Source organism: Cervus canadensis, chromosome 22 (genome assembly GCF_019320065.1).
Source record: "Cervus canadensis isolate Bull #8, Minnesota chromosome 22, ASM1932006v1, whole genome shotgun sequence".
Classification (NCBI taxonomy): domain Eukaryota; kingdom Metazoa; phylum Chordata; class Mammalia; order Artiodactyla; family Cervidae; genus Cervus; species Cervus canadensis.
Window position 1 is genome coordinate 47,394,157 of NC_057407.1, and position 20,198 is coordinate 47,414,354.

The window sequence follows — 20,198 nt, forward strand, 5'->3', positions numbered from 1 at the left end:
AAGCTTAACTCTGTGTGTGTGTATATATATATATTTTAAACATGATACTTTAGTATAACTTTTGTTAATTCAGTAGTACAATCTATTTCTGTTCTACAAAATTTTTATTGTATAGCTACAAGGGTGAAAAGTGACCTATTACATTTACATCTCACATATCCTGGTACACAGTACTTATTGAATTTGAGCCAAAAACAAGAAGTCTTTAGTTTTAGCACTTGAAGAGCTTCCTCAACTTCTACTGTCTGAAATCATATCCTAGTCACATTTCCAGAGTTTGCAAATTATTCATCATTGTAAACGGCGAGAAACAGGTGAATCCAAACTTTTAATTACAGTTTTATATACAAGTTAGATAACACAGCTCAAGAAGACTTTGCTATCCATCCTAAACCCAACACACACATTCTCCACTAAGTTATTAGATAAGTCTTAGGGTTTTCCATCTTTTCCTTACAAATAATACACACATTTAGAAGGAGCTGGTAAAACTGATATATTACGATGGCAAATGAGAGGTGACATCTATTGGTTCCAAAATTGGTCCTGCAAATGTACTCTGCTGTGTTCTTTAACTGTGTCTGTTGCATGCAGAAGCTCTTTTCACAAGAACTGACATCAAACTCAATATAAGTTGAATTTACAGTACTGTATGAAGTTATTCAGATTCAAGGACAAATGTGGAAAAATGTTAACACATGGAAAATTTGGCCTTTGATGCTACCATAAATATGTCAAATTCATAAGCAGATTCTTTTTGTACAGTTGAAAAATGGCATCGTGTGGATTTGTGGTATGGAACTGAAATCTCCAAGTATGTTTCTCATCTGCGGTAACCCTCACCCCCCCAATTCTCAAGTACCACCCAATTTGCTTTTGCATTTTTACAGAATTCTTAAAAAAAAAAAAATGGAGGGGGAAAGGAAAAAGACGCTGGCATCTTAACAAGTCTTCCCCTCCCAGGAGGTCGTCAGGCTCTCAGATGAGGTCTCCTAAGAATCTCTGCATGGTCACTGGCTCTCAGACGGCCTCTCGAAAATGACTTGGACACTTTCCAAATCAAACCCCAGCTGTTGCCTCATCCTTCCCACTCTCATCTATATCGTTGCTGGTAAAATTTCGATGAGTGCATTTTTCCCTTATGGAAAAATTATTTGGCGAAACATACACTTAACTTGTGGCAGTGCTCTGAGAAAACCTCAGCTAGGCTGAAGTCCTTGCAGGGACTGAAGTCAGCGGCCCCTGCAGAGAGTAGAGACTGAACACTCTGAGGGCTGAGCTGGGACCCAGTGGGGACACGCTGACCCTGCTGTCCCACGGTCAGCAGGACTGGCCAGGCAGGCAGCCCACGCTCATAGGGCTGAGTTACCACTTTAATCTTGGTCTGCCATCTACGCCCCGGAGACGCAAATTCAGATGTGGTGACTGCTGGTTAATTAAACTTTCTAAACTGGTTTAAAAAAAAAAAAAAAACGCTCTTTAAAAATATATATATATATATATTTATTTAAAATACATCCAAATGACAAACAGCCATAACCCGCAAGGCCTAATTTCACAGCAACGTATGCTACAGACATCTTCCCAAAATGCACTGTGGTGGATGGTGGGGGTTCGATCCTGCCATTTAAGGGAATGTTCTACACTTGAGCTTTAGCTACTGGACGAGTGTTACAAAGAGCTCATTTTCAGAACTCATTTGTGAACAAGGCCAACCAACTGAATCATTTTGCCTATTTAGACACGAGAATACTGAAAATGGCAGAATTCAGAGTGGAACACGGGAAGCACCGTTCAGATGACACTCAAGACCCATCCCACCACAGGGCCGTGAAGAGCTTGCCAGAAGCCCCTGTTTTTCAATCCTTGGGAAGGGTTTTACTTTAAAACAAACGAGTACCCATACTCGGCAGGGTTCCTGCGTGTGTGTGTGCGTGTGCGTGTGTGTGTGTGTATGCGTGAGTGTGCGTGTCGCAAGCCTGCAGTTTCGAGAGGACCCAGATGGTGACACTGTTCAACACGAGGTCTGAGGTAACTGGTTCTAACGCACCTGGAGCACAGAACTGCATCCAGACAATACAGCTGGGAAAAAGGAAAAAGGTGGGACTTCCGGTAGAAAAGACAAGTAGAAAAAAGCTTACAGCAGTTGCTTTTGGGGGGAGGCAGGTGACAAAAACAAAGGCACAACAGAATTACATTCCAAGACATGTGGCTGGAGGGCAGACAAATGTTCTCTGATGGGGAACAGGGTCGATTCCCAGAGTGCTCCTGGATCTGCCGGAACTCAATTCATTCAAGTATAAAAGGGGTGGCGTAAGACGGTCCTCTCAGCCAGACGGAAGAGAAGCGCAGCAGGCTTAACAGGACACATCAGAGACTCTCCTGACAACACCGTCCCAACCAGCGCACCTTGGAACCCAGCAGCTGAAGCCAGAGGGCCTTCAGTAACTGTGGATCCAGAGTATTAGCTACACGACTGACCTCTGAAACATCTGCATCAGAAAGGCTCACCCCAGTAACCATCCATTCTCTACCCAAAACCCAAAAGGCTACCATAAAGACCGCTGTCCACATCGCGGCAGTGATGCTGACCTTTGTAGGAAGAGCAGGGAAACCTTGTAGATGTGGGGAAGAGGCCCCGCTGGTACACGGTTCTGAGCCTCCTCCGCGGGCTCCAGGGTTGCTCGCTAGACTCCAGCGGCGAGCCAGCCCGGCCCCTCTCGCCTCCCAGCAGCCTTAAGAGAACACGGCGACCCGGGCAGCCCTCCATTTAATCCGATCGCGGGGTCCACACACCACACCCCTGCCTTCCCGAATGGAAACTTCTCTCCTGAAAACTGGATGATTTGGTCCGAGATCATTCGGTTTGGTAGATTTCCCCAATCACCGAATCCTCGTTTTACACATTTGTTGCCTGAATCTTGTTCAAGTCCCAAACCACCCCAATCTGCACCCCGGTACCATTTCTGTTCCCCGAAACCCTTCACACCACTACACCCATGAGAGTAACTTACAAAGGAATTATTCACCTCAGAACCCTTTGTTCAAAAGAAACCTCAGGAGGAAGCACGTATATCAAGCACACTGCAGGATCCTCTGGCCTCTCCCAGCCCCTCTCCCCGGCAGCCTGCCCCATGCAGACAGCTGCGGGTGGAGTTTCGGGCCAAACAAGACCCATCGGTGGACTGCAATCTGCCAGTGTATCAACGAGAAGTCGCAGGAGCACTCCGTGACAGCCCCACACCACTCACACTCCAGTGTACATTTATCTTGAAAGGTAAAGCTCACGACTCTGATTAAAAAATCATTCTTACTCAAACTCACTAGACTTTATAAAAATAATCTGTGGTATAAAACAATCTCCACACTGTGCAGAAGAAATCTGTTGGGTGATATAACTAAATATATATGTAGTGCTATAGATTTCTTAAAGTAAAATTTCAAGTGTCGTTATCTCTATTATATAACCTATTCTTTTATTTACAATGCTACCTAACAACATTCCAATGCAAACGTGATTGGGAGAATCCAGGACTGAGCCCGCGCCCAACCCACAGCAGAAATTCCCAGGGCTCAAGACAGGACTCCTCCATTTGCAAAAAAAAAGACCCATCCACATCTGCCTGAAAAACATGAGCTAATGGGTCCTACTTTTTGTAACTGTGAGCTTCAAAATGTAAACTTTGCAAGCGAAGGAAACGCTTTTCTGTGGATGTCCAGAAAAGCCCACGTTTGTAGAATCCACTGCATATACACACGTCTGTGTGTGTATTTCTCTAGTGTCCTGTAGTTGGCTTGCAGCAGTTCTCAGAATTGCCTAGGCCCCAGACAATCCAAAGACACTCCTGGAAAGGGCAGTGCAAAGCCCATCTCCACATGCTGGCATTTAGAGAATATGCGTTTTAATTCATGAGGAAAAAACACTTGTCTTATCGCTACGAGCTGCCATAGGAGCAAATAAAATCTCACTGGTTTTGGCACTACAGGGATACATGAGGATGACCATCACAAAGTCCTGCTTCATTCACACCTGAAGATACCGTCACAACAATGTAAAAGCTTGGTAAAAATTTTCAGTAGTGGTAAATCCTTTCAATTCAAAATTCTGTCCAAACCAAAGTTTACAGTGAACGCAAAATGAGTTTAAAACAAGAATATTCAAAATATCCCACTAGATAATCTGGACTTCTACTTGATGGCAATTTGTAGTTCTCCTGGACCCACTGCAGTCGTCCCTCTATGTGGAGGGTTGGGGCGTGGAGATCCAAAATCCACTGATGCAGAAACCTCTTGTATAAAATGGCGCACATTTGAAATCACCTCCAGATTACTTATAATACCTAATACAATAAAATACTATGTAAAGAATTGTAAAGACAATGTAAGTACTATGTAAAGAGCTGCCAGTAAGTGGCAAATTCAAGTTTTGATTTTTGGAACTTTCTGTAATTCTTTTCCCCCAAATATTTTTGATTCGAGGTTGGATGAACCCAAGAATGAGGAACCCATGGATGCGGAGGGCCGACTAATTGTTTTTCAAGTGTAGCTGAGTCACATGAATTAATTTCCAAGGGAAGGGTGCATTTTAAACTTCCATTTATTTTTGCTACAAAACTAAATCCTCTTAAAAAAAAAAAAAAAAAAAAAAACTTCCCCAAGCCTCCTAAAGGTCTGGGATACATTCACAGGTGGATTGCTGGTTGCAAATTAACTGTCAGGAAGAACATGCCTATAACCCTGAATTCATTGTTTACAAATCTAGACTAAGAAGAAAAACAAATAGTTCATCAACTGAATTACTGGGCCAGTTTCTTTGCCTAAAACCTAACTCCTGCTTGAGACCTAAACTCATCATTAGTAGGCTGAGCACATTAGCTGCTGCGTGTTTCACTAGTTCAGCTTTTGTAAACAGCCAGTAACCAGAAAGGCCGCCTCATCTCCTTTTCTTTTTTGGCCGCTTGCCCTGAACCGAAAGGGTAGGCAGTGGGATGGGGTGGGAGGTGGGGGGCAGTCAGTCAGTTCTCTGTGCTTCTTGAAGAGTGTGGTCTGAGGCAGGCCTGGCCACCTCTCCAAAGATTCAGAAATAGCTGGGACAGACAAACTGAGTTAAGTCCTGGAAAACGCTTTCCAATTTAGGTGTTTTTCTAGTAAGCCAAGTTCTCCGGAATAACGCCTGGCTGTTCAACTTCTAGTATGCGTTCTCAATCACATGCCACTCTTTGTGACCCACAGACTACAGCCCACTGGGCTCCTGTGTCCATGGAATTTTCCAGGCAAGAATCCTGGAGTGGGTTGCCATTTCCTCCTCCAGGGGATCTTCCCAACCCAGGGACTGAACCCACGTCTCTTGCACTGCAGGCAGATTCTTTACGCCTGGGCCACCTGGGAAGCCCCTTAACTTCTAGTACCAATTCTAAAAACTTATGTACGCATGCTCACTATATTACTTTAAAAAAACATGAAATCCTTGTACTGCCAACAGATGCTGGGAACTTCACATTGTATTCTCGAAGACGCAGAATTCCATTTGCAAGAGGGCCGTCTAGTCCTCCCACCCCAATGGAACAGCCCCCTCCCTGGCCTCGTGGTTCGGAGTACCGGGGCCACGGGCTGGGGCGCTCTGAGCCACACACAACATATGGTGGACCCTCGATACACGGCTCGGCCCGCCACGAAGGAAACATCACACACGCAGCCCCAGCACCCAAAGAGGAGCAGAAGGCGGCCAGCGGGAGAGAAAGGAGACAGAGAAGAACCGCAGGATCCCCTGCTCAGCTCCCTAAGGCGCGACAGGACCAGCCACGACAGGAGGGTCAGCCTGGTCCCTCGGGGCAGGGGGAGAACCACCTCGGGGGCCTGGAGATGACAAATTTTCCCTTGGCTGAGAAGGCAAGAGTGGGCGGCTCAAGCATCCTGAAGCTGTCTGAGGCTACACAAGGTCCCTCTTCTTCTGGACACATGCCGCCCCATCCAGGCAGGATGCAGTCTGCGTCAGAAGCAGCTGGCACGCGTAAGGAAGCCTCCCCAGCAGGGCTGACCCCTTGGGGCCCCTCCTGAGCCAAGAGAACAAGGAGGCCATCTGAACACCAGGCTGACGGCGCATACCCCACTGCCACAGGGCCGAGTCTCCCTTCCTCCTCAGGCGCTGTCCATGGCCCTCACACCCCAAGTAATTCAACCAGAGGACTCCTGGGAGGGACCAACGGCCCCAGGATGTGCTAACGACCATGCCAACGCCCTCCCGTGGCCTGTGATGAAGCATCCTCTGCGGGACACTGGGACCCAGTGGCCTCTGTCCCCGCGTGTCTGCTCCCTCCCCTGCTCACTCCTGGGTCTCTCTGGCTCAGGAGACCTCCCCACGAGTGACCAAGGAGAACACTCTCTCCACAGCCAGGAGCCTGCCTGGACGACGACACACTCGGCGGGAAGGGGCAGGGATCCTGGGCCACTTCTGTCCTCTGACTTGGCCACCCTCCTATCCTGAACGGGGCAGGGACAATGAGACCAGGCTCCACGGCTCCCAGTCTTCCACAGAGCTTGGAGGGAGAGAGAAAAAAAGGTAGGCATGATATGAGCTCCCTGGAAATGGAGGGCGCGTGAAACATCTGTGGAGATGAGCCCAGGCTGAGCCCCACAACCCCATCGGCACAAGCCGGAGACCCGGACTGCTGACGCCCCAGAGGATACGTGAGGGCAAACATGACTACCAGAGGCAGAAGGCACCCCCAGGCCCCAGCGGCATGTGGGGAGAGAGATGCCCACCTTCTCCCCGCCACGAGCACGGTCAGGGACCCTCGGCACAGCACACGTGTGCCACCAGAAGCCCTCTGCCAAGACACACACCACGGGGGCCAATTCCCGACACCTCACTCTGGTGCCACGGCCCCAAGGAAGCAACAGTGGCCGGGCACAGGGTCGGCAAAGGGGCCCTGTCCCTGCCTCGGCCTCAAGGCCCACCCTGAAGGTCCCACAGCAGGCAAAACTGCTCTCAGGGGAATCAAGCCAGCACACAAAAGAAAAGCTGCCCAGAGGAAATCTAAAACCAAACAGAGGCTGGGGCTTAGTGTTCCCCGCGGGATAGGATCAGGGATCCGATCATTCCTGTCGGAAATCAGCTACACTTCTTAGGGGTTTATTTGTTTCTTCTGAGGGTTGAAAAGTCGAGATGCCCAGCACTGCCTAAGTAAGGACAAAGCTGGAGAAACCAGATATGGCACTTTTCAATAAATATTTTAAAGCTTCTGAAAGAAATAAGTGGAAAAGAAAAGCAACTGCTGTAAGGCCTGTTTTGCTGTTAAAAATCATTCCGAGGGAAGAAAAATACCACAGCACAAAATAGTTTAAAAAAGAAAAGGAAGAAGGGATAGACAAATAACTTACTAAAAAATACAAAAACCTGCCCCTGGAGCCACCCTGGCCAGCTCACATTTTGACCCATGAAGCAAAGCTCGCCTCCCACCGCACTCCGTGTCCAAACATGCAGAGCAGGACGCAGCCTGGGGGGCCCAGAGCCCCCGCCACCCGGCCCGGCCGTCACAGGGCGGCCCGCGCAGCGAGGCTCCAGAGGCCTGCCGGTCAGTTCCCCTCTCGCCACCGCGGATTTGCTTAAGAAATTAAGTCTCAAGTAAAATTACCTCATGGGGGTCTAAAGGCCACAGTTTTCCCAGGTTAAAGTGGGGTCGCCTGTCATTCTGAACAATGACCTCTCAAGTCAAGGGAAACAGCGGAACCTCCAAAAAACTCAGGAGCAGGCGCCCCCCTTCTCACTCCAGTCAACCTCTCCCCATCGCCCACCAACTCGCCTACCCTCAAGGTGAAGAGATCCAGTTTTCCAAATAAAATGGTCTAAAGCAATGGGAAGGAAACGCCTTCACAAATAAGAGTGATGAATGCCCAGACTCGGCCCAGACAGCCAACCTACAGTGGATGACAATTATTTACAAGGGGACGTTATCAACGAAAAACGGGAGCACTCCCTAGAAGACTCACAACTTTTTTTCTTTTTCTCTATTTCTTTTAAACTTTCTTGTCATAAAAGCCAACTTACATTAAAATATACTTACTACGAGACAACACAACTAATAAAATATATAATAAAACTTACACAAGTAGAAAATTCTGAGGTATTTCTGGTTTGAGGTGGTCTGTGGTCGTGAAGTTTTAATTCTTTTACTTTTCAAAATTTAAACCTCGGAAGCCACATAGCAAAGCGTTTGTGTGGATGTGTGTGTTTTGTTTTGTTTTTTTTTAATTTGCATGTTTCATAAATTAAAAAAAAAACTCAAAAGGTTGAAACAGCAGCATTAGGAACATTTGACTGACGAGAGCAAGGTTATGGCAAAACAGAGAAACGGTTTTTTCGAATATGCACCTCTTGTAAGGGGGTCTGGAGAAAGCTGTGTCCACGAGCTACATTAAAGGACAGTAATGTCACCGCCCAGGGCAGAGCCAGCGCCGCAGGACTCCGGCTCTCCAGAGAGTCAGGCCTTGGCCAGGCCGGACCCAGGAAATCCTCTCGCCCCGGCTGTGCAGGGCGCCCCCCTGTGGCCATTTCCCTGAACTGCTCCAGGAGGAAACTATTTCAACTTTTCCCCCATTATAGATATTTACAGTACAATGTCTCATGAAGACTGTACTCACTAAACCGTGATGATTTCTACCCTTGCCAAACCTTAAAATCAGGGCAGAAAAAAATGTTGTGTCCTATGCCCAAGCCCAAGAGAGTGGAAAAAAAACTGGACAGGGCAAACAGATGGGCCACAGCCACACCTGATTTCAGACTTTCTCCAAACCCCGCTCTTGCCGTTCATGCTCGGCCTCCAGGCGCTCCTTCCCCTCGATTCCGGGTTACCTGAGAAGTAGTCTCATAGCAAAGGATGTTGCTCCGAATGTGCCCGAGTCCAGTGTAGCTCTGCTCCAGAACCCACCCCCAGCTCCGTCCTCCCCTCCAGTCCAAACCATCCTCATCCTCAGCCCAGTTTTTCCTCGGTCAGGACAACACCCGTTAATCCGTGAAAAGACACGCCTGCTGTTTCTTAAACTCACTGTCTAAAAAGGGAGAAAAACACAGAAAAGGTGAGGCGGGAGGGGGACAAGGGCAGAGGGAAACTCCTCGTATGAGGAAGATGTGTTCTTATGTAACAGTCTTCAAAGGTTCCTCTAGGTAGAGTTTGCAGCATTAAGTTTCCTAAGACAGGATGGGTTTCTTTGTGTCACAGGTTCTGAGACAACAAACAAAGAGAAAGCGGGGAAAAATGGACCCCGGAGGGCGGGAGGCGGCCGAGGCTCTTCAGCATGGCGCTGGTTCTGCATTCACAGCTCAGCACCTCAACGCCTGCTGACATGTCCGCTGTTTGCGATACAGTAGAGCAATGTGCTGGTAAAAACTGATCCAATCCAAAAAATAATATTAATAATAATAATTATAATAATTATAATAATAATAAAAAGTCAAGGTAAAATAGCAGCTGCATTTTATGTGTTTGTTGGTATTATGGGATTTCCAAAACAAAACACAACTTTTTTTTTGTTTTTTTTTTTTCCTTTCCTCTTCAGATATACTGAGTCTGGAGATCCACTCGCGTCCTGGGCTTAGATGCTCGACTCCTTCGGGGGCAGGTCCACGTTGGTGACAGAGGTCACCAGGGAGACAAGACAGTCCGAGGTAGTGCCGTTGACCGACCTCCGAATCAGGGACACGCGCTCCTCCACGCAGCCCGCGGACAGGCGAGCCTCCGCGTCGTGGTCCCAGCACTCCTCGATGGTCACGCAGAGCTGGGCCAGGCCCTGCATGCCGGTGGGAGAGGAAACACATGCCTTTGCTGGTGGCCCTCAGCAAGGACAGGCCAACCAGACGGTGTTCCCGAGGACAGAGCCCACAGGCCCGTCCACAGGGGTCCGGGGGAAGCTCCCTTGCTAGCAGTCAGCATCCTGAGCCCACGGCCTCCCCCACAGCCCCCAGGAAAGGGCCACTGAACCTCAATACTCAACGAGGGAATCCAGGGCCCCACGGGGCTGCCTGCCTTGGAGTAGTGACACTGCAACAAAATCTTCGGCAAACCCCAAGTCACATAGGGGTCCAGTGTGCAGTTACAGTGCAGACAGAGGGGGCTTCATCCCACCCTTTTCTCCACGGCCCCCAGAACCTCCCGAGTCCAGGGAACCTGGCCTGACACCCTGTGCTGGAACCAACTGCGTGCAGCCGGGAAAGGCCGCAAGATGAGCAAAGAGCCCACCCACATCCAGGAACAATCCAGCCTGCTTGGCACTAGGCCACGCTCAGACCTCTCTGGACCTGCTCACATCAGGGAACTGGACTGGCAACCGCAGCATCTCTGCCCTGAGAGACTGAAAGTCTGACGCAGAAGGTAAGGCCCAACTTCCCTCTCCCTGTGCCTACATTTTCTGTTTGCAGTCCTGGGTTTCACGGAGCAAGCAGCATGGCAGCAGAACCTGGCCTCCACGGCTCAACCCCTGACCGTGTGGGAAGAGGGCTAGCCCCCAGTGATGTCCTTCTGAATCAACCCCAGGGTACCAGGGAGAAGAATTCAACGGCGCTCAAGGCAAATGTCCTTCCAAGAAATGGGAACAGTTACACAGCTGGGGTCTTTTGTGCACGTCCCCAGACTGGAGGGGCCCAGATACCACGGAGCTCAGCCCAGACCCAAGAAATTGATGAGGGCAGGGGAAAGCGATTACTTCATCAGCACTAAGCCATATGAAACACTTAAATGATCGGTGCCCTGCCCAGCGAGGTACAGCAACTCCTTAAATCTAATACTACCCTGAGGAGACAAGAGCTCAGAGAAATCAAGCAATTTGCTTGATGTCACCCAGCTACTGATGACAGATCCAGGATTTCCGTCCCATGTGTCAGGTCCCATCACTCTCTGGGGTCAAAACCAGAGCCGCCGCCTTGGAGAGCACTAACCCACAGACACCCTGCTGGTGGAAGGGAGGGAATGCAGCGGGGGGAGGCGGGGACGGTCCTGTGGCCTGAGCGGCCCTGCCGCACCGCACGGCTGGGTGAAGCTCCTCTCCTGGCCGTCAGCATCCCGCGCCAACAGCCTCCCCCGCGGCCCCGAGGAGGCTGTCCCTGCCCCCTACCGACCCCTCACCGGGTGTGTCAGCCAGTGATCCTTGATGGCGGGCCGCATCTTCTTGTGCACCACCACCTCCTGCAGCTCCTCCAGTGACGGGTGCTGGCCGATCTCCTCCTCAAAAGGCAGCATGTACTCATCCACAGGTCCTGGAGGAGAAGGTGAGTCCCGGGGGTCACCTGAGTGCCCCACTCCTCCCCCAGCACGCCAGCACACTCGGGGCGCCTGCCCTGCTCACCGTCGGCAGCTTTGCAGCGGGACACGAGCTCCCACAGCACCAGCCCCATGGCGTACATGTCGATGCGCAGAAAGGCGTCTCTCTGGAAGTTGATGGCTCCCTCGAGCACCTCGGGGGCCATGTACCGCCGCGTGCCCACCTGCGTGAGGACAGGGGAGCGGCTGTGGTCACTGAGCATGCACAGCTGCACTCACAGGACATGAGAGCTACATCACGTGTGCACAGCAGGGCCATCGACAGTGACCGCTGTCCCCGGTGGTCGTGGGGGCCTCCAAGGGGCACGATGCAATGACTGAAGTACCGTTCCGGACAGTAGTAATCGACCACAGAACTGCTGCCTCTTTACTCCCTCAACACCACAAGGGGCTCCACAGATAACACGTATTTTACTGAGACTGACACCAAAATCAGAAGGGGGAGAATAGTTCCAAATATTAACAGCAGTTGTTTTAGAATGATCCGCTCAGGTTTAACTTTAGGTTACTTTGTCTCTAGGTTTTTGATTTGGATTCTTAATATACACTTATCTATTATATTATTTTTACCTTTTTTAATAATTACAACTGAAAGAGGGGAGGGAGATCTGTTTCTCGCTGACTGGCGCAGGAAGCCATGCCCCCTCCAGGCCTCACCCCACTGGTGAAGCAAGAGCGCCGCCCCTGGGGCTCTCGGGAAACTCTGGGCCCACGGGGTGACCCCTGTCCCCGGCCAGCTAACACCAGAGCGGCAGCGTCCAACCCCACCTTCTACCCCGAGGCTCGTCACCTGCCCGTGAGTGTCCCCCGGAGGTTTCCCTGGCTCAAACCGAACAGCCAGGCCAAAGTCAGCCAGCACAGCAGTGAGATCACTCTTCAGCAATACATTCTTGCTCTTAAAGTCCCTGTGGAGACAGTGGACTGAGACGGAGCCGAACCTGTGGTCCGATCGGCCCTGCTCCTGCCTTCCCACCTGGACTTCCAGAGCCCTAAGCCGGGGCCCATCCCACCCTGTGGGGAGCGGGGTCTGCACCAGGTGGAGTTCCACGAAGCCACACGGGCGGGCAGCTTGAGGACACTCCCCTCCGTCGGCATGAGAATCCCTGGCTGCACTTCCACCAGAGCTGTCAAAGCAATGCCAACCCCCGTCCAGTCCCCAGCATCAAAGGCCGGCCCTCACATTCTCAGAGGGTTTGCGGAGGGGCACTGCAGCTGGGGATGTGAGTTTCCTGGCCAGAATTTACACTGTCTGGGATGTGAGCGAGAAGAGAAGTTTCAACAAATGTGCCTGATTCTGAGCAGGCCGCAGGGCAGAGGTCCCCAACCTCCACGATCTAACACCTGATGATCTGGGGTGGAGCCAATATAGTAACAACAAAAATAAAGTACACCGTAAATAACATGTTTAAATCAACCTTTTAAACCACCCTCACCCCAGTCCGTAGAAAAACTGTCTTCCACAAAACTGGTCCCTGCTGCCAGAAAGGTTGGGGACTGCGGCCCCAGAGGTTCGAGCCGCTCTGGAGGTGGCGGAGTGGGTGCTGGGGTTGCACTCAGCCCTGCCTTTCCCTAGCCGGTCCTCAACTTCCTCATGCCTGTCTCAGCCTTACTGTGAGGACTAAACTGATGGACAAATGCTTAGGGCCATCCCTGGCACACTTACTATGCACTAGTGTTAGGCTGGACCCTATGGAAGAGTCAACATTCAACTGTGTTTGACCTACGAAAATGGTAATTTCATACAGTCCACACCCTATGTCATTAATGTTATTCCCATTGGGGCCCTTCAGCTTTGAACCCCAGAATCTGAGACTCCCTCACAGTCAGGGAACCACACTAAACTAAGTCCTCTTTTCTATGCTGCTGTTCTTCACCTGTAAGAAGGGCTGGGAAAAACAGTACTTATCTCACAGAGCAGTTACGAGGCTTAAATGACTTGGCATCTCGGCGTGTTTAGAGGAGTGCCGGCCACTGTGATGAGAAGGTAACCAGACAGACTGGCTCTCAAAGCACCATCCAAGGACGCCAGAGAATCCCCGAGACTGTTTCAGGGGATCTGCAAGGTTAACACTCCTTTCATAATAATCCGTTATGTGCCTTTCTTAAAGCTCATTCTCCCAGGACTACAGAGTTTTCCAGAGGCTACATACACACGTCCTCGCTCTGAGTGAATTAACAGGATATGTATGCTCTAATACAGCAAGGATCAACACACAGAACTCCAACCAGGGACAGAGTCGGCACTTCCTTCTGTGGCCACTGGAGGGCACCAGAGAACCAGCTTGCAGGACCACAGCCTGAGCGGACAAGGGGGGAAGACGCGGGAAGGGCCTGGTGGGCCGGGTTTTGTGTGGCTGCCTCTGACACACCACAGAGCAGCCAGGCGTGTTTATGAGGCTGAGACCCCCCGGGCCCCGCTCTCACCCTCCAGCCCTCTCTGCGGCCCAGGCCGAGAAAAGAGAGCGACTGCTAGCCGGTACCTGTGGGCGATAGACGGCTTGTGGCCCTCGCCCCGGCACCAGGGCACGTCCTCGTGCAGGTAGGAGAGGCCTCTGGACATGGTCTCCGCCACGTGACACAGCTCGCTCCACGTGACGATGTTCCCCTTGAGGTAATCCGTGAGGGAGCCCTAAGGAGACAGCGCAGGCTCTGCAGGCGGGCAGGACCCCGCCCCGCCCCGGAGGGCCATACCCGTGGGCCAGGTGGCTGAGCTCCCCCCGGGAGGCTGGCACCGACAAGGCCAGGAGGGCTTGGGAAGCGGGTGGTGTCAGACAGGGATAATCATGAAGTCACTACTCCTGTTTGCAAAAGCTGATCCCAGGGAGAGGCGTTCTTCCTGCAGACCCTCGTGTCCACACCCACCCACGGTGGGGCCCACAGTCACCTCCCGGGGGAGCAGGGTCCACGGGGCGAGGCTCACCTTGTCGTGGAAGGCCGTGATGAGCCACAGCTCCACCTCCAGGTTGGAGCCGCGCTTTTCCGCGGCAATGAACTGCAGCAGGTTCTCATGCTTCATGCCAGGCGTGCTGAAGATCTCCCGTTCACTCTGCCACGACTGCTTGTCCTGAAGCAGGGGGCGCGGCTGAACCCCACCGCAGCCACACCTCCTGGCGGCTTCCCACCCGCTCCCAACCTCAGCCTGTCAGGGGGCAGAGCAGGACTGAGCCGGACCAAGGACCACAGGCCAGCGGTGAGCCCTGAGATCACCGCGGCCAGCACCAGGTTTACAGCAGGGGGGCAGAGAGGTCCGTAGTGACAGAAATGAGTGGCCCAGGACCACCCAGCCAACGAGAAGCAGAGCAGGCCTGCTTGTGCCAAGTGTCCTGGGCAATGGCTCCATTAGCCTGATGTCCAGGGCCTCTAAGCAGAACCTGCTGTCAAAGCAAAACCCTCAAAACCAGGGTGGACTGAGGTTCTGCAAATCAAGGTTTCGCAAAGCCCTACCCTAGGCCCACCGTAAACGCTGCCATTGCAATGGGCCCATTCCTCTCGCACCCCGCTTGCACAGGGTACGGACTTCTCTTGGGCAGGAGGGCTCAGGCCCCAGCCAGACGACCAGACCCCCCACAGGCAGACACGCACCTGGAGTGGGAAGATCTTGACAGCCACGAAGTCGTTCATGAGCTGCGCCTTCCAGACACAACCAAAGCGCCCCCGAGCCTTGATCTCCAGCAGTTGCAGCGGCTTCAGGCCCACCAGAGGCGACGGGGGTGGAGGTCCAGGGTCCTGGGGAGATCGAGGGCTTAACAGGATCTGGCCTTAATAGGATCTACCCCGCCCCGCCCCGCCCCGAGCCAGCCCCATCTCACCTCATGGATGTCCACATGGCCATAGGGGGGCTTGCGATGTCGGTACATCCAGAAGGCCAGCAGGACAATGAGGGAGAGGCCCCCGATGGGCAGCAGCGAGTAGGCCAGCACAGTGAGCAGGGTGGGGGCTGGCGGCGGTGGCTCGTACGTGACTGGGGGACACACGGAGCCCAGCGTCACACAGTCTGCCTACCTGCACACCTCCAGGGCCAGACCAGAGACCCCTGCAGCCACTCCCCACCCCAAGCAGGAGCCGAGCATCGGGGGGCCAAAGCCAGCCCACATCTGCTCCCCCCACGCCCTCACCTTCTGGGCCGCCCGCCTCGGGCAGGTGGGTGAAGCGCTCGTTGCAGAAGTTGCCTTCGCAGCAGCAGAAGTACACCTGGGGGTTCTCCTCGGTGGCCACGCACTCCTGCCTGGAGGCACGGTTTCCCATCCACAACTCGGCTGAGGGACAGACTCCCCAGGGCGGCCCAGCAAACCCCTCCCCACAGACAGAGATCCCTATGGGGAACTGTGGAGGCTGGGCTCCCCGGAAGCGGGACCCAGGGTCAGGAGAGGGATCCAAGGGTGGACGCCCTCCTCCAGCATCACTGGGGACCTCAAAACCCGGGAGGGCTGGGAGCTGGCGAGAGCCCGTGTGGACTCGGGGGCTCCGGCACCTGTCGTAGCAGTTGAAGTCGTCCAGCCAGCAGCCTTTCTTGACAAGCTCGATGGTGCCCGAGCTGTTGCGCCAGGAGGCGTAGCAGTGCAGCCGCTTGTCCTGCTCGCCCTCGCAGCGCTCCAGGCCGCTCTGGTTGGTGCGCTCCAGCTCCCAGTTGGCGTTGTAGTAGATGCACTCCCGCGTCTCGGCCTCCCCGCGCCCGGAACCTGCTCCCGGGAGAGGGAGCTGCTGCTGAGCCGCCCCGGGCCGTGGGGTGGAGGAGGAGGGGCGGGCTCAGACTGGCAGCCGGGGGCACAGGGAGGGCTCCGCCAACACGGGGGCTCTGGGGTGCCGCCCTGCACCGCAGCAGGGGCCCTCGACCCCAGGCATGTCAGAATCGCCGTGTGTGTTCGAGTGGGGCAGGAGGGTGATGCTAGACATGTCTACTCCTGGGCCCAGCCCAGACCCCTCCAACTGGAGCGGGGGCCCGATCTGTGTTTTTAACCTCCCTCTTTGTCCCAGGTGGTTCTGTGCAAAACTCGGGGACCACTTCGGAGAAACTAGGCGTGCAGCTTCCTGTCCATGTCTCTGTCTTGTCTCAGAGCATCTCTGCCAGTGGGAGGCGGGGCTGAGGGAATGGGGTGGACCTAGGAGACCAAATGCTGTGGCAGGGCCCAGGCTGGTGCCAACGATGCCCACACACCCCCCTCCCCCTGCCCACCTGCAGCAGCATCGGTGGCCGCATACTCTGCGAAACCCCCGATCCAGAGGGCACACGGGACCCACTGCATCCATGGCAGCAAATCTAGTGGGAGTCCTCAGAGACTGGTGACCTATGGGCCAGACCTGCAAGCCGGGCTACAGATGAGGTGCTGGGCACAACCCCACCTTCCTTCCCCCGACTACAGCACACAACATTGCCAGGCTCTTGAATATGCTCGGCTTCCAGGCATCACACAAGTTACTACCTCTGGCCGCAAGACGTTCCCCACTTTCTCCTTTAAATGTTGGCACTTCTCTCTCCCTGGAGGCCAGGCCAATTACTCTCCACTTCCACAGGCCTTTGCACTTCTTCCATCACCTCATTTATCCCCCGTGACTAATTGCCTCTTGCTGTTTAAAGGGTTATTCCAGACATTCAAAAAGTATAAAAAAAATGCAACCAAAGATAATCCCCCCAGAGACAATAACATAATAAACACTCATATAAGAAACAAAACATTACAAATGCGCTTGATGATTGCTTCTTAAACGTCAGGCTTCCCCCACAGGACTGCAAAGCTGATGCTTTGACAGCAGAAACCTTGAACTGTCTTGAGTGCTAAAACCAGATCCAGACACAGGCTGGAAAGATGGGCAGAGGCGCCGAAGGAAGGACGGACCAATAATCAGACAGAAGGACATAGTCCTCTCCACGCTGGAGCTGGATTGTCAAGGGAGGGGAAAACGAGGGATGGCCGCAGCCTGCAGCCCTAGGGTCCACCTCCGCTCAGACAACAAGCCTCCACGCCCCGTACAAAGCTGGGAGCCCGAACAAGAGAAGTCACCAGACAGCAGGAGCGTCCCTTGGCCCAGCTCCTCTCTCCAGGCTGCTGACCAGGCGGGGACCCCTCTGGCCACTACTGTGAGCAGGCCCATGCCAGCAGGGCTGGGAACTCCGAATCTCAAGGCTGCAGGTAAGACCTGGGGCTCAGGATGTCCACAGACCCGCACCTGACAAGAGCCTCCTACACGTGCATGCGTGCTAAGTCGCTGAGTGTGTTTGATTCTTTGTGACCCCATGGACTGCAGCCTGCCGGGCTCCTCTGTCCCAAGAACACTGGAGAGGGTTGCCATGCCCTCCTCTAGGGGATCTTCCTGACCCAGGGATGGAACTCACGTCTCCAGCGCCTCCCGCACCAGCAGGCGGTCCCTTACTACTAGCGCCACCCGGGGAACCCCACACACCAACTGAGAAAAAGGGGCCTCGACCCCACTCAGGTCCTGGTTCAGACGCCTCCCGGCAAGCGCCCCAGCCACCTCGTGCCTCTGTTTCCCCACTCGTGTGAAGGGGATGCTAACGAACCCACTTCCTTGGCTGTCCCAAGAATGACTTGAGTTACTGCATTTTAAGTGAGAACAATGCCTGGCCCCATCACTGTTATATTAGTCAGACCCCTCCCCACGACCAACGCCATTTCATCACAGCACAAGCCCCCCGCCCCGTCAGGCTGGGGGGTGCACACCGACACCTGCAAGAGCTTTGTACTCAGAGCCCCCGGAGGCCCCAGGCCCCACCACTCCCAGACTCTGCTGCCAGCTGGAGAGGAATCCCCCTCCTCCCTCCTCCCTGGCACTCCTCCTGCACACACTCAGCTATTTATAGCCTCTGGCAACACTCCAACCGCAAGGCCGCCTCCGCCTTTTAATAGACACAGGGCTCCTGCCCACACTCACACAGCCGGGGCCCCTACACAGGAGGCTCCCCCGGCCCCCGCCCACTCACCCATCCCGGCAGGAGAAGCAGCTGTGCCCCCACTTGCTGCCTCAGAGCCCAGAGGGGCACCTCCCCCGAAGACATGAGAGTAAGGGGTTCATTTTACCCCGAGCACCAGCCAACCCAAGCACTAGCCTCTCAAGGAAACAGGCATACAAGCACGAGGCGGTCCTTATGCTCCAAGGGGTCTAAACCCCAGTGGGCAGACACCCCTGCTGCTCCCCAAGCTCCCAGTCCGGGCGAGACATGGAAAGCCCAATCCTGGACACAAAGAACCTCCCAAAGAAAGAGTACACGCAGATTCCACTCAGAACCCACAAGCTGAGAGCAGGATGAACCTGAACGGAGGGGCTCTGACACGCAAGGTCTGTTTCCCAGGCCAGCTGGCCTTGGATGCACCCAACTTGCACCTGGGGAGACAAGGGGGAAATCCAATGGGGAGAGCGCGGGCTGGAGGCCTGAGGCAGACCTTGGAGGTAGGGGGTGCAGCCGGAGCTGCCACGCCTCCCCTGGGGTCCCCCGGGCTCTGGGTCTGGGGAACATTCAGCTCAGCCAGCAGCTCTCAGAGGTACCACAGACCCCAGGAGCCAGCCGGCCGCTGCACTCTGCCCTTGGTTCCTGAGGCTCCCTCAACAGCCCCGCCTCCCTGTGGGCGCAATCCCCCTACACTGTAGAGGGGTGAGAATGGGATGCCAGCCAGCACCCACCCACCTCAGGCCCCCTGCACCAGCTCACCACCGCCGGGCTCCCTGCAGGAGCCACCAGAGAGGCGGCCAGGTGAGGCAAGCCCAGCCTTCCCCCGCGTCGTCCAGCCTCCAGGTCTGCGCAGAGACGAGAGGCACCCCCCCCACCACCACACAAGCGCACGGGGGCCAGGCTCCCTTCCCTGGAGGCCGTGCTCTGGGCTCCCCTCTCCCTGCCCCGTCGGAGGGACCTGCCCTTAGCTGAGCGCCTGCTGTCACCGCAGGCCCCTCCAGAGCAGCCAACGAGGGCCCCAAAGGTGGGGGCGCCCAGCGACAATGCCCGGATCTGAGTTTGTGACTCCGCCTCCCCGGGTCCACACAGGATGCTCTTCACCATCTTCCCCACGACCAGAGTAGGATGGCTGGTGTGTGAGGGATAAAGGGAACCTAAGTGGAGGTGAGGAGGAGGGCTGGAGCATCAGACACGCGCACACATGTGTGCACGCTCTGTGCAATGACACACACTCACAAGAGGCAGAAGAGAGTCCCAAACTGGACTACGTCCGTCTCTGAACTTCTCCCACTCAAGAGAATAACTCTACCCAAGATACTTACTAAGTGTCAAAACCAGGTTTTGAGCCCAGGGCCGCCTCACTGTGGAGTACGTACCCTCTTCACCTGCTCTGCGACCCCTCTACGCTCAGGGTTAGAGAACAGCTCACTGTACGGCCTGACCACAACCTCCGGTCCATCCTCCTGTCGGACCTTTAGGTCATTTCCAACATTTGCTGATATAAGCCCTGCCGCCGTGGACCCCTCCCGGGGTCCTCTCCTGTGCATTTTCTCATGAGCGGGGATACACCACAGGTTAGAGGTCAGAGATGGGGGGACACAGAGATGAGCATCTCCAACTCCTGGACACAGTCACACTGTTCCCCCACGTGGATGTACCACTGTACGTGCCCAAGAGACTCCAGCCCCACTGAGCCACACCCTCAGCCCCTGCGATGTGCTAACCCGGTCAGGGTGAAACCGGACGTCATGGTTGTGATCCCCATCTCCTAACTGCTTGTGAGAATGGTCGTGCGTGTGTTTGTCAGCCCCTTCTGAAAACTGCCTGTTCACATCCTTTCCCATTTTTCCGCTGGGCTGCTTCTCCTTCGGGTTATAGAATTTTTTTATATATTCCAATAAAACTTTTCTTACTACAAAATAACCCCGTTCATTTGTTTGCTTGCTCCTTGCCAGAAAGCCTACTTTAATTGACACTGACAC

General features: G+C 53.8%; 1 protein-coding gene across 2 annotated transcripts in view; it reads right to left on the bottom strand.

Moving 5' to 3' along the window:
* Positions 1-1,429: 1,429 nt before the first annotated feature.
* The window catches only part of ACVR2B (activin A receptor type 2B), a 35,365-nt gene continuing 16,596 nt past the window's right edge, over positions 1,430-20,198 (bottom strand). For both annotated transcript variants that reach the window (XM_043442338.1, XM_043442337.1), the window contains exons 2-11: positions 15,784-15,991; positions 15,428-15,537; positions 15,122-15,273; positions 14,895-15,038; positions 14,233-14,376; positions 13,793-13,941; positions 12,103-12,217; positions 11,338-11,476; positions 11,118-11,248; positions 1,430-9,786 (exon numbers count right to left, since the gene is read on the bottom strand). In XM_043442338.1, coding sequence (XP_043298273.1) covers positions 9,592-9,786; positions 11,118-11,248; positions 11,338-11,476; positions 12,103-12,217; positions 13,793-13,941; positions 14,233-14,376; positions 14,895-15,038; positions 15,122-15,273; positions 15,428-15,537; positions 15,784-15,991 — 1,487 coding nt within the window. In that variant the 3' untranslated portion in view covers positions 1,430-9,591. The remainder of the gene's footprint in view (positions 9,787-11,117; positions 11,249-11,337; positions 11,477-12,102; positions 12,218-13,792; positions 13,942-14,232; positions 14,377-14,894; positions 15,039-15,121; positions 15,274-15,427; positions 15,538-15,783; positions 15,992-20,198) is intronic.